The sequence below is a fragment of the Ursus americanus genome, chromosome 2 (assembly GCF_024610735.1).
Source record: "Ursus americanus isolate L20-20 chromosome 2, mUrsAme1.1.p, whole genome shotgun sequence".
NCBI lineage: Eukaryota > Metazoa > Chordata > Mammalia > Carnivora > Ursidae > Ursus > Ursus americanus.
The window spans coordinates 100,687,464-100,699,615 of NC_142128.1; the positions used below are offsets into that span (position 1 = coordinate 100,687,464).

At 63.5% G+C, this 12,152-nt stretch overlaps 1 protein-coding gene across 1 annotated transcript in view; it reads right to left on the reverse strand.

The window, feature by feature from the left end:
* ITPKB (inositol-trisphosphate 3-kinase B) overlaps nt 1–12,152 on the reverse strand; it is an 88,300-nt gene that overhangs the window by 4,540 nt on the left and 71,608 nt on the right. Inside the window, exons 3-7 of the mRNA XM_045796616.2 lie at nt 8,892–8,991; nt 7,496–7,709; nt 3,371–3,575; nt 2,100–2,201; nt 692–763 (exon numbers count right to left, since the gene is read on the reverse strand). Of these exons, the coding sequence (XP_045652572.2) occupies nt 692–763; nt 2,100–2,201; nt 3,371–3,575; nt 7,496–7,709; nt 8,892–8,991 (693 nt within the window). The remainder of the gene's footprint in view (nt 1–691; nt 764–2,099; nt 2,202–3,370; nt 3,576–7,495; nt 7,710–8,891; nt 8,992–12,152) is intronic.

Sequence of the window (12,152 nt, forward strand, 5' to 3'; positions counted from 1 at the left end):
TGCACAAAGATGCGTGAGGCCTAGCAGGGCCTCGCCCACCCCCCTCTGGGGAAGCTCCCTCTACCGGGGGTCCTGGGACCACCCATTTCCTGTTCCTCCTGCTGCCCCACAGCTCTCTCTGTGGGTCGGGCTCAGGCTGCGGCTCCCTCCACACAGGACCCCGAGAGGGGCCCCTTTCTGGAAGGAGCTGCAAGCCTGCAGGGAGCGTGACATCCCTGCTTCACGCACACCTGGCCACGGCAGTAACTGTTTCTGGGGGAGCGGCGTGCATGGCGTGTGCACGTACACGCCTGTACCCGCTTGCTCCGGGGGCTGGGGGCCCCGGACTCACTGACACCAGGGTCCTACAGACCCTCCAGCGAATGTGCTGACAATCCACAACCCTCTGTCTGCTGTCCCTACAGACGAACAGATGCAAAAGCAGGAACAGGTGGAAAGTTCCAGCCCTGCTCCAAGGGCAGTGCCTGAAGACGGGCCAGCCCTTCAGAAGGTCTTGGGTGGTGACGGGTGGCTGTACTAGAGGCTCCAAGGGCTCTGCCCTAAGACCCTGGAGTGTGTGGGACAGAAGTCTCAGGAGCTGGGAGCAGGAGGGAGCTGTGGGAGGAGGAGGACCATGGGCCTCTGGCAGCCCTCGTGGCTGACCCCACAGAGCAAGGCTCTCTGTCCCAGGGGACGAAAGCCCGGTATCTACCTCGTGGCATTTGAAGAAGGGAGAGACTTCGAGGGTGGCCCGAATGTCCTTCAGCCGGTCCCGGTAGGCGATCTGGGAACAGAAAACAAGCCAGGGTTTTAAACTCTTGGGGGTGAGGTGGCTTTGAAACGCCATGTGGCCCACTGGCATCGCCCGGCCCTTATGGCCTGGGTTTCTACTCCAACCTCCAGACCCCGGCGAGGCGGGCAGCTGGACTCCAGGGGCCACGCTTTGCCCACACTCCCTCGAGGGCCGGCCCCCGCGCAGCCGTGCAGCCCCTAGGGCTCTCCCACGAGGGTAAAGTTTACTCTGGAATGCCAGCAGTGTGGAAGCAGCCTCTCAACAGCCCGGTTGCCATGGTATCTTCCAGAATACAAACCTCCGTGCCCCTGACCTTCCAAAGGACAGAGGAAGTGGAAAGGCCACAAGTATCCTTGCCAGTGGCCTCTCGGCAAGCCCTTGCACGGGGATGGAGCTGTGCTGGCTCCCGGGGTGCCTGCTGTCCCCAGGGACCACGGGGAAACCCGCTGCATGCAGGCTCCCACGGTCCCTCGACGCCCTTCTGCAGAACTCCGCGGCCCAGGGCTTGGCATCGATGACAGCGGGGCACGCGCTCTGCGGTGGGCACTGCGAAGGAGCAGGTGACCCGGAAACAGGGGGCTCCTGCCATGGAAGAGCTCGGGGGCATACCCCATGCCTGAAGCCTCCTTGCCAGGGACCCAGGGAAGCCTACCCGGCCTGCAAAGGAGGGAGGGAGATCTCGGGTCCAGCCAGCAGGGAGTCTGCTCAGAGAAAAGGCTGTCCCGGTCCACCCCTGCTCGGAAGGAGCCTGTCCCCGGCGGCTCCAGGGCCCATGTCCCCAGTGCGCCTGGGTCTGTCCAAGGATGCCTCTCCCTCGGGGTGCAGATGTTCCGCTCACCCCACCTCTGCCTGGAGGGTCAAGGGCCTGACCCCAGAGGTCAGAGCCATCTGTCTGGCCTGCCTACTATGGCAGAGGCCTGCGTGTGAGGTCCAGCTCTGGGCTTTCCTAGCTGTGTCCCGGACCTCCAGCTCCTCACCTGTGAAGTGGGGACAGGAATGTCTGCCTGCCCCAGGGGCTGCCCCGCGGATTTGGTGCCCACACGATGCTCGATGCCCGGCAGGCAGTGAGGCTACAGTGACAGCAGCCCTTTCATGGGAGGGAACCATCCTTGGCGCCGTGAAGGGACAGCAAGGCAGAGTGAGCTCACTGAGCGCCCCCAGCTACCCTCGATGGGACTGGCAACTGAGTCACCTTCCTCTGCACCTGCCCAGTGCCGGCGTGTTGCGTGTGGGCACAGCGGCCCGGCCTGGTCTAGGGCTGGGCAACAACCTGGGAGGGCCCCGGTGGTCCCCGTGTGGCCGGCCCCTTGGGGGGGGGGTGACTCACCAGGATGTTGCGGTTCCCCTTAGTGAACTCTCTGAAGGCCTCGGTGACCTGCTCCCTCGTTTTGGTCTTCTTGAAGTCCCGGTTCACGGAGCCATCTTCTTTCTGAGAAGGAGAAGGACACCCGCCCAGAAGGGGTCAGCCGAGAGCCCGTGGGGCCGTCGGGGTGCTCACCCACCTGGCAGCTCGAGGAAGCCAGGCACCTGCACCGTCACAGGGTAGCTAGTCGGGCGGCAGCGCAGAGGGTCAGGGGAGCCCCGGGGGGTGCAGAGGCCAGGGACGGAGGAGTGGGGCTGAAGGAGATGGATGGGTCTCAGCTTCACCTGGGGCCCGGCCTTGGGAACCCAAGTGCCCACGAGTCCCTGCTGTCCAGACAGAAGAGAGGGGGCCCCCACCCCAAGGTCAGCAACATTCTCTTTGTAACGTAAGATCTTTTATCATAGGTTCCCCGGAGGCCAAGATACAAGACTCTCTGCCTGTCTCCGCTCCCTGGCCCACCCAGTGCAAGAAACTGCTCCATCTTCTTAGCCTGGCGCTGTGTCTGTTCCAGGCTGTTCCAGAGAAGCGCATGGAGCTTAGCTCCCCCAGAAGGAGCTCTGTTCTTGGGGACAAAGGGTAAGGCTGGCTCCATCAGGAGCCCCCGAACTCGGGTCTGTGCACCATCAGGCCGGAGGCCAGTAATGCAGCACGGTTGCCTCTGAAAGGTTAAGCAGGACGCCGGGGTGGAGGGACAGCCAGGTGGATGGCACATCTCAGGGGGACCCTTTCCTGGAGCAGGGGAGGGGAGAGGCAGGTCAAGTGTTGGTGTGGACGCTGGCTGGACAGTGACAGAGGCCAGAGCATCCAGCTGGAGAGGGAGAGGTGAGGGAATGCGGATCGTTTCACACAGGTAAGGAGAGGAAAATGAGCCTTATGGGGAGAGGGACGAGCATCGCATTTGCAGCCCGTCTGGATGCAAAAAAAGAAAGAAAATGATGATTTCAGAGGACAGGGGAAGGGCGAATGGCTTTCTCAGCCCAGAGCTCACAAAGCAGCGGTCCCCAGGGTTCCCTCTGCAGAGTGCCCTGCCTCCCGCCCGCCGGCGAGCTGGGTCTCCCAGCCGTCCAGCCCCGGAGGTAGGGCTGCACAGCAGGGCCCCGAGTGGGCCAAGGATGGAAACCCAGCAAGGCTACAGGGACCACAGTCTGAGCTTCCACGACCCAGCGGGTGGATGTCGGAGCCTCCATCTCTTCCTCTGCCGGGAGCCGGCGGCCCGGGCGCATGGTGGGCCTCACCTTGATGCCCTCAATCCTGAACCCGAGCGTGGCGGTGGAGCTGATGGTCTCCCTCCACTGCATGTAGCGAGGCTTGGTCACGGCCCGCTGGGCCTTCTCCTCCTCGGTCGGGGCATCAGGGTCCACCTCGATCATCTTCTGGTACATGTCCTTGCGGAGGCTGGGCTTCTTCCGTGCCTTGGTGAGCTCCTCCTCCAGGTAGGTCCTGCATGGGAAGGGGGGTGATGAGGGCCACTGGCCGGGCCGCAGCCCCTGCCTTGCCCCGGGGGCCGCACGCAGCTTAGCCAAGGCATGCTCACCTGGGATGGGCACACAGTCCGCTCAGGCGGCGGCGGACAGGCCGCCTTGCACAGGGGGTACCCCACGCCAGCATCACCGAGGAGGCCTGGCAGAGCCCAGGGGCTCTTCCTTCTAGGAAGGGTTTAGATACCACTGGCTCTCTCAAGAGGGGACATCTTGAGTATCAAGGCCAGGCCAGAAGGTGGCCTCTGAAGGGGCACTGCGGGGGAGGGGGAGCCCATGGCCAGGAGGGGAGGGGGAGTCTGGGGGCCCCAGGGTCACTGCTGTATCGCCGACGTGCCAGCCCAGCCTGCCTCGCCCAGCGCGTGCCTCCTCACACTGGAGCCCCCAGCCCAAAGGGCCCGAGAAAACATGGCCAACGCTTACGCACTCCCCTGCCCTCTGCACGTGCGGGCGGGGCTTGCTGGCTCAACTGGCAGGGGTCCCCTGGAAACTGGCAGGGTAACGGGAGCAGGGGCAGGACGGCGGAATCCCTCGCCCCCATCCCAGACTGAGGTGGGGAGCCACCTCTGCGGCACAGCCCGGCAAACGCAAACGCGCCCCTGCTCCCAAATCAAACCCCCTCTCCCCTGCCCCGGGGCTCCACGGCCGCCTGCGAGCCTTTCTGAAACAGAAATCACAGCGCCGAGCTGCAGTGGAGAAGTTTCCTGCTCGGGTCCCTCGTGGGCGGCGGCTGCCCAGACGGTGGGCGGCTGTGACCACGGCCCCCAGCCCCGCCCTCCTGGGCCACCCCGCGCCTCCGCCGCCACTGCCCATCACACCTGCTCCAAGCTGCAGCGCTGGGACCCAAAACTGACTGCACGTCAACTCATGACGTCATTGAAGGACATGTTTTCGGAAATCATTGTATCAAATGTCAGAAAAGACCAAGTCCTTGGGTGTGAACACAGGCCGGGTCATTTAGAGCCTTCTGTTGTACTCGTGCGCACACCCCACTCACGCGCACACCCCCCTGCACGAGCGCACACTCCCACGCATGCGCACACCCCCATGCACGCACGCGCACACGCACACACCCCACGTGCGCACGCACACACCCACCCCGCTGGGCCTGCAGAGCCGGGCCAGTGATGGGAGAGGGCAGTGATGCATGGAGATGCATCCGCTGGCCTGTGTGTGTGTGTGTGTGTGTGTGTGTGTGTGTGTGTGTGTGTGTGCGCGCATGCGCGCGCGGGGCGGGGCGGACTGGCCATCCCCGGGGCCCCGGAGTGCGCTGTGGGGGCCTGCGGGGTGGGTGGGTGGCCCTGCTTCTGCAAAGAGCCTTTACCAGCTCCTTCAACAGGAAGCGGGCCTCAGCCTCTAGTCCCTTCTCGCTGGGGCTTTCTCCAAAGCGGCCCCCGCAGCCCATCCGGGGGGAGCTGCTCACGCTCTGGCAGGGGAAACGGTCAGCAGCCGGACAGTGGGGCCCGAGCTCCCCGACGCCGCCCTGGAGGAAGGCGACACCTCCGTCTCACATGGGGGAGCAGAGGCCTGACTGCAGGGGGGGCGGCAACAACACGAAGGCCGGGGTGCCTCTCCGGACCGCAGCGAGCCCCTGGGGTACGCACAGCATACACGCCAAGTCCACCCACGGCTTCGAAAGCTGAGGACAGTCCTGGTCTCCACCCGCCAGCCCCTGATTCGGATGTCAGGAAGACGCCATCGATTCTGCCTGGCAGGCCACACAACACACAGGACCACAGGGTCACATCTAAGAAAACTCCCCAGAGCCACGTGAGCCTATGTCCGAGTGGAACCCTGGTCCCACGACGCACCTGGTTTAGGACATGACAGGCACGCATGTCACCTGTTCCTAAGGCCCCCCACCGTGGCCGAGGCTGCGTTTGCTGATCAGCCCGCCCACTACTTCCCTGTGACAAGTCTCCACCCCTCAAGCCAGGGACTCGGGCCTCCTCCCTCTGGCAAGCACAGGCCGCGCTCTGAATGGACAGCGCATTCCCCACAGGGACACAGGGCCCCACGGAGCCGGGTCCGTTCCCCTGTGGCATCAGTGACCCCTGCTCAGACTGGACCGTGACCCCTGCCTTTGGATGGCAGGAGCCCACGGGGCCTGTCCCTAGCATCGTGAAGCAGGGAGGAAAAGCTGGGGCAGGACGCCTTCTGGGGAGACCCGCCCCTCCCCTCCACGCAGACTCCTCCCTCACCCTGCGGCCTCTGCCTCTGGGCTACAGCTGTTCCAGCCTCGCGGGTCACTCGGGGTCTCTCCCGAGAGCACTGGGGGCACACAGCTGCAGGACGCAGGGGACAGGAGGCAGCCTTGGGTGGGCGGGGGCGCCTGTCCCCAGCAACTTCCTGGGTAACAGACAGGTACACGGGGCAGCCTTTCGGGACCCACTAGCCACACATTCTTCCCTCAGGCTGTACTTTTTTTGGCCATGGTCGGAGTGAACACTCATTGGAATATTTACGTGTCTTCCCTTGAGAGGGCCCATCCCGGTGTACCCTGGGACGGCCTTCCGGGGACAGAAATAAGACTCTTGGAAGAGCAGTGGCCAAGTGGTGGCTGCAGGGACATTCTGTTTCCTCCCTGTGGGCCGGAGAGGTGAAGGCCTTGGATGGAGGGAGAGAGAGAGAGGGAGGTCAGGGACATGCAAGCGCAGAGGGGGACCTGTACCTCCCCATCCCTTGGTCCCTGCCTGGGGACAACACGGAGGGGACGCAGCCTGCAGGGTCTGACTTGATGACAGTCCCAGGAGGAGTGAGGAGGAAAGGGAAATGGGCCTTCTCCCCTGGCCCCTGTCTCTATCACCCACGTACAGACACCCAGACACACCCTTCTTTCTCATTCTTCTTTTGTAAGAAATAAAACTGCTTGCACCACCCAAAGCAAACACAGGCCCCAGCTTGGAGCAGCTTCCCAGGGCCCGGTCTCCCCGGCGAGCCACGGGCCGGATGGAGGAGCCCGGCGTCTGGCTTTCCAGTCTGGGCACCTGTAGCCGGTGGCTCCCCGAGGTGAGCTCGGCTCCCGGACACCCTGTGGTCACAGCCCTGGCCGAAGGAGAGAAGGAGCCCCTCAAGGACTCCTGGCACTGAATGGTCGAAGTTTGAGAGGGATGAGAACACCACGCAGCCAAAACAGGGCCCAGGGTGCCGGTGGCGGGGTTTCGGCTCCTCTTGGCCCCGCGCACCACGCTGTCTCCTCCTGGCCGCCCTTCCTGTCTTCTTCCCTCCTGAGTCCTCTCCTGGTTTATCTCCCTGGGCAGACGCCACGGCTTGGACCTGATTCCACGCACAGGCCCACGCACCCCCTTGCGGCCTCTCTGCCTCACTCGGGGCCCCTAGAGCACCCCATGTCCACCAAGGGAGCAGCTCCTAGGCTCCCCCTCCCCTCAAAGGGCAGGTGCAAGTCTCTGTTGGCAAACCAGCACGGTCCACTAATGGGCTCTCCCCTCCCCCAGGTGGGGGCACAGGGGCACTGAGAAGGGCCTCTACGCCCGCCTCCCTATGCGGCCACCCCCTTGCTACCCCAAGCAACACCCCCCCGCCCACCCAGAAAGGCAGCCAGTTCTCTCTGCCCTCCCCAGGGAGGCTCAGCACGGAGCCCGGCCCCGTTTCTGGCCCCACAGCTATCGGTTCCAGAGAGGAAAGGAGGCTTTCAGGGGCAAAGCCAGGGTTCCGTTCCCTCTGCACGTAATGTGATAGGACCGGGGTGGGGATGGGGTTCAGTGGTCCGCTCAGAGCCCCAAAAGCCTGCCCCGCACACCCCAGACTTCGGGGCAGCCTGGGAATGCCCAGCCTCCCGGCCGCCCCGGAGGCCCTTCCAGTCCCTTCTCGGGCCCAGGCCGGTGCAGGGTGGCCGAGTGCGCTCCGCAGGGCCGGGCTCACCTGACGCCCATCTTGCAGTCCATCACGCACGGCGAGTCAAAGGCGGCCAGCAGGTCGTCCATCTGGTTGTAGCGCTCCCCGTCCTTCACCACGTCCCCGTGGTAGGCGGGCACGAACGGCTTCAGCACGTCGGCCATCAGCCGGTCTAGGCAGCGCTGCTCAGACTCACAGTGTTTCTTCAGGATCCTGCCGTTGGCCGCCGCCTTGAAACTGCCTGCGGGGCAAGATGGCAGGAGGCTCTTGGTCCCCCTCCGAGGCCCTCCCCGCGCTGACCACCCCCCACCCCACAGCCCCCTCGGGAGGTCTCCCAGGTCCCCGCTCATGGACCAAGCACTTTGTGGGGAGTGGATGCAAATCCTGGCGCCCAGCCACACGGACTGCAAAGCGGGGCTGGTGCCTCGGCTTCCCTGACAGCAGGCTCGTCTCCTGAAGAGGGAAGGACCCCAGTGCTCAATGCTGGACGGCCTCTGCGGTCCTGTTTGTATTACCGTTACCCCCCCCGCCCAAGCCCCTCATCGGTCCTGCTTCTCAGGCGACGAAGGTGCCTCCGTGTCAGGATACTGGCTGAGAAGCGGGGGTCCCAGGCACAGCCCACCCGTGCAGTGCTCTCTCTGTCACAGCATCAAGGAGGGAGTTATTCAGGAAGGTGTCCGTCCCAACGCCTCGGGCTGGGCGCAGGTGTTGGGGATATAGAGGAAATGTCAGACCCCGTGCTGGTCTGTGGTCATGAAGGTCAAGTCTAGGGCAGCCACCGAAACCTCCCCGGAGCACGGTGCTCACCAAGGGCCCCCACATGTGGACTAGCCGGCTCTCGGGCTCTGGCGACACGTCCCTCCTCCCCTGTGGCTGGCGGGCGCCCTGGCCACCTGCACCTAGGACCCTCCTTTGCTTGTGGGGTGACCTGCCTGCGTCATGCCCCACCTACAGGCTCCTTTGGGACAGAGACCACATTTCCAAGAATGTGTGACCCCCAAGACCGTGGTGATGCGGGGATACAGTGGGCACTCAATGAAGCGCTCGGCGTGGCCTCTTTGCCCATGCTGACACATGGTGAGTGAGCTGCAGGACTGATGATGTCACAGGTTTTATTGAGTTCAGGCGGAAGAGAGGCAGAGGGGGAGAGAAAGACCGAATGCGACAGAGACAGAGGAAGGGGGGACGTGCGTGTGTTTGGGGAAGGGGCAGCACGGGCTCTGGAGAGGACAGCTGTCCTCAGGGCAGCGCCAAGGCCACATTCGGCAATCTGGCTGAGACTGCAGACCACAGGGTCTCAGAGAAGCTGTTCCAGATGCTTCCATCCCTGGGAGCATCCCGGGTGCGCCCCGCCCCGCCCTCATGCGCTGGGTGCCTCCCAAGGGAGCCGGTGGTCCGGCGGGAAGGGGGGGGCTGCAGCTACCTGCGTGTCCTGCCAGCTGGATCCAAGGGTACTTCTTCTTGAAGGACATGACAAAGGGAGACCAGTGAACCATGTTTTTTATTTTCCTCCATGATTTGCTCTAGAAAGAAGCAAACGAAAAACACTCCATTAGAAAGGGAACGAGTACTTTCCGGTTAGGATGCATTCAAAGCAAGGTAACTCGGCGCCTGTGGCCCCAAGATGGGAAGCACCACAACCACGGGGCAGGTGCCCTTGGCGGCTCCGAGGACCTCAGCTCTGTCATCTATGCGGAGTAGGTACTGTCAGAGGGAGCTCGGCAAAGCCTGCTGCCGAGCAGAACGCCCAGACGCAAGGGGACCTTGAGGGCTGAGGGTGTGACAGGTGCAGCGTGGGTGCAGGAGGGTACATGTCCCCCGTCCAGTGCTGACCCCACCTGGTGACACTTCCCCACCAGGGAACTACTAAACCCACCCTGTACCCCCCCTTCATGCCCCTCTGGGACCTCGGTTTCCTCCTCTGCCCCGTGAGGGAGGGACAGCTGGTCCACCAGCTCCTTGCGCGGCTGGACCCTCAAGGGCTCCGGGAAATGACCTCGGCGTCCCAACAGCACTGGCCCCTCAGAGGCAGGCGAGAGCGGGCCAGTGTCACCTCACACTGTACCCGTGCACACGGCGGCAGAGGCCCTCCTTGCTGGCAGCGGGCTCGAAGAGAGACTTTGCAGGGAGTTCCCCGGGGACAGCACCCTCCACCCCACGGCCGGGGTGTGCACGGGGGTGAGCGGGCCTGCAGTTCCCTCCTCTTCAAAGGACTTCTCCTTCTCAGGGGGTTTCTCAAGTAGGACCTGTGCATGCACGCGCACGCATATGTGCATGTGTGTGTGTGTGTGTGTGTGTGTGCACGCGCGTGTGCGCGGGAGGGGCTCCTTGTGAAGAAAGGAGAACTGATGTTGACTTAACACCTTACTTTAGCTCCGCAAGAAGCATTCAGGGCCGTCACCGTCCCGTCCGCGGGCAGGACCTGACCCTCGGAAGTCGGTGATGAATGCGGCTCGTGCGCAAAACCTCCATCCCACACAACTGCCTCACAAAAACCGCCTTCTCCCCCAGAAATACACGGTTCTCCAGAAACACACATCCCCACGTTAACTTTAGGACAGAATCAGAGACGGAGTGGGGAAGACCACGTGCCCCAAACACAGGCGTCCCTGGAGGGGGTGGGAGCCTGGCCGAGCAGTGCCACGAGTTCCTGAGAAAGCGGGTCCCCGGCCAGCAAAACCACACAGCGAACCCACCGGGCTCCGAGCTGGGGGAAGGAGAAGCTAGGAGCTCTGCGCAGGGGGCAGGGGGGCGAGGAGGAGGGGTCCCGCCTTGACTGGGGGGGCCCTGAAGATGCGGCTCCTGGTTCCCTGCCCCACAGTTGCCAGCAGCCGCCCCAAGCACACAGGCCGCATCCTTGCAGAGGCTGCTGGCGCCCAAGGTGGATTCAAGGGTAAATCAGCCGCCCCGGGTTTGTCTCTTTGCTGAGCCCCACTGCTTCTGTCATCAGGCTTTCAAGGGGAAATCTGTTTAAGGAGAATCCCTCCCCGCTGAACCTGGCAGTCTTTCTCCCCGTGCCGGAAACCCTCAGCCCGCCACCAAGACCTAGTCTATTCTTACGCCAGACCATGTGACAAAAGGGCCGGGCCTCTACTGGCAAGGTTGTTTTTCTAGATCCTTCTGATGGAGATCACCAAAGAAGGCTAAGGAAGGCCGAGGCGTGACTTATCTCAGCACCCAGAAGGCCGCACAAACAGCGCGGGGTGGGGGGGGCAACAACGGAAAACCTCATTACAGGACGGGAGCCGGGCGGTGGCCTGACGGACCCGCGGGAAAGAGTTAAGGTCGGTGCGGCGGCAAAGTGCGCAGCCGTCCCCCATGCAGCGGGGCTCACAGGGTACGAGGGTGACAGCTGCAGCGTGGGAGCAGGAGGGCATGTGTCCCCAGTCCAGCGCTGACCCCACCCCGTGCCACTCCCCTCCAGGGAACAACTAAACCCACCCTGCCCCCCCCCATTTCCTCCTCTGCCTGGTGTGGGAGGGACAGCTGGTCTACCAGGCTCCTTGGACGGCTGGACCCTCAAGGGCCAGCGTCACCCAGTTGTGTGTCACCTCACATTGTATCTGTAGGTGACCCAGAGAGGATGGGTCCCACGGCCAGGGAGGGGTGTGCCAAGATGGGTGGGTGCTGGAAAGGAAGGCCTTCATGGAGGCTGTGCCAACAGGGGCAGGGTGGGGACAGACCTGGGGGAGAAGACTGTCACAGGCCTGTGCGATGGAGCCTGGGTCTGGAACAGCTGGGTCCAGTGGGGGCTGAGCTCTGGAGGCTGGGCTGGGAAGCCTGGAGCAGGGCAGCATGACCGTTGGGGGAGGCAGGTGGACCCGGACCCGAGTCCTGCCTCGGTCCCCTCCTCACTGACTGCCCTTGGACGAGCTCGTGAACTTCCTCATGGTCCCCCTTACCTGTAAGATGGGAGCAGCCCATGGGTTCCCCTGAACAGGAGTGAAAGCCACTCCATGAGGATGGGGTACATGTGGGAGAGTCCGAGCCAGAAAGGAGAAGGGCGCTCGGGGTGGGGGGTCCTCGACAGTTCACTCTGAGCTTTCTGCTCAGCTTCCCTTCCCAACATGAGGAAACGTGCCTTTCACATGAAAAGGGCCAAGGCCATGAGAGTCCTCCCACACCAAGCGTGCCCCAGGCGGTCGAGGGCGGTGGAACATTCTTGTCTGTGGGTCTGCATGCCGGGGGCACCCAAGCCGTGCCGAATGTGGCCACCAACGCTAACCAGAGAAAGCACGTCCAGGTCATGGCCAGGCCCGGGAAAGGAAGGCACAGGGCCACAGCAGTGGGAGCGCCAGGAGATGGAAGAAAATAACCCCCCGCCCCCCGCCCCGGGGAGGTTTCTGCAAGGAGGGTCCCCGGGGCAGTCAGGGCGCAAGGCTGGCAGCCGCTCGGCTCAGGCGGAGTCAGGCTCCTTTAACAGAAGAGTCTAGAACCTTTGGGAGATGCACCATGGCTGGCCACCCAAACCCTAAATCCGTCCCATGTGGGGGCCACTTGCAGCTTCGCTAGCAGATAACGCCAGGCTCTCCCCCACTCGGATCTGACCGTGGCTGGAGTGCTGCCCTTGGGATGTTCTTGCGAGCACTGCAAGGGAAAGGAAAGAACCAGGGAACGGCCTGCCTGCCGAGCAGGTGCAGTCCAAGGGCAGGCTTTCACTTCGACTCTGTGCTGCCGGGTAGAG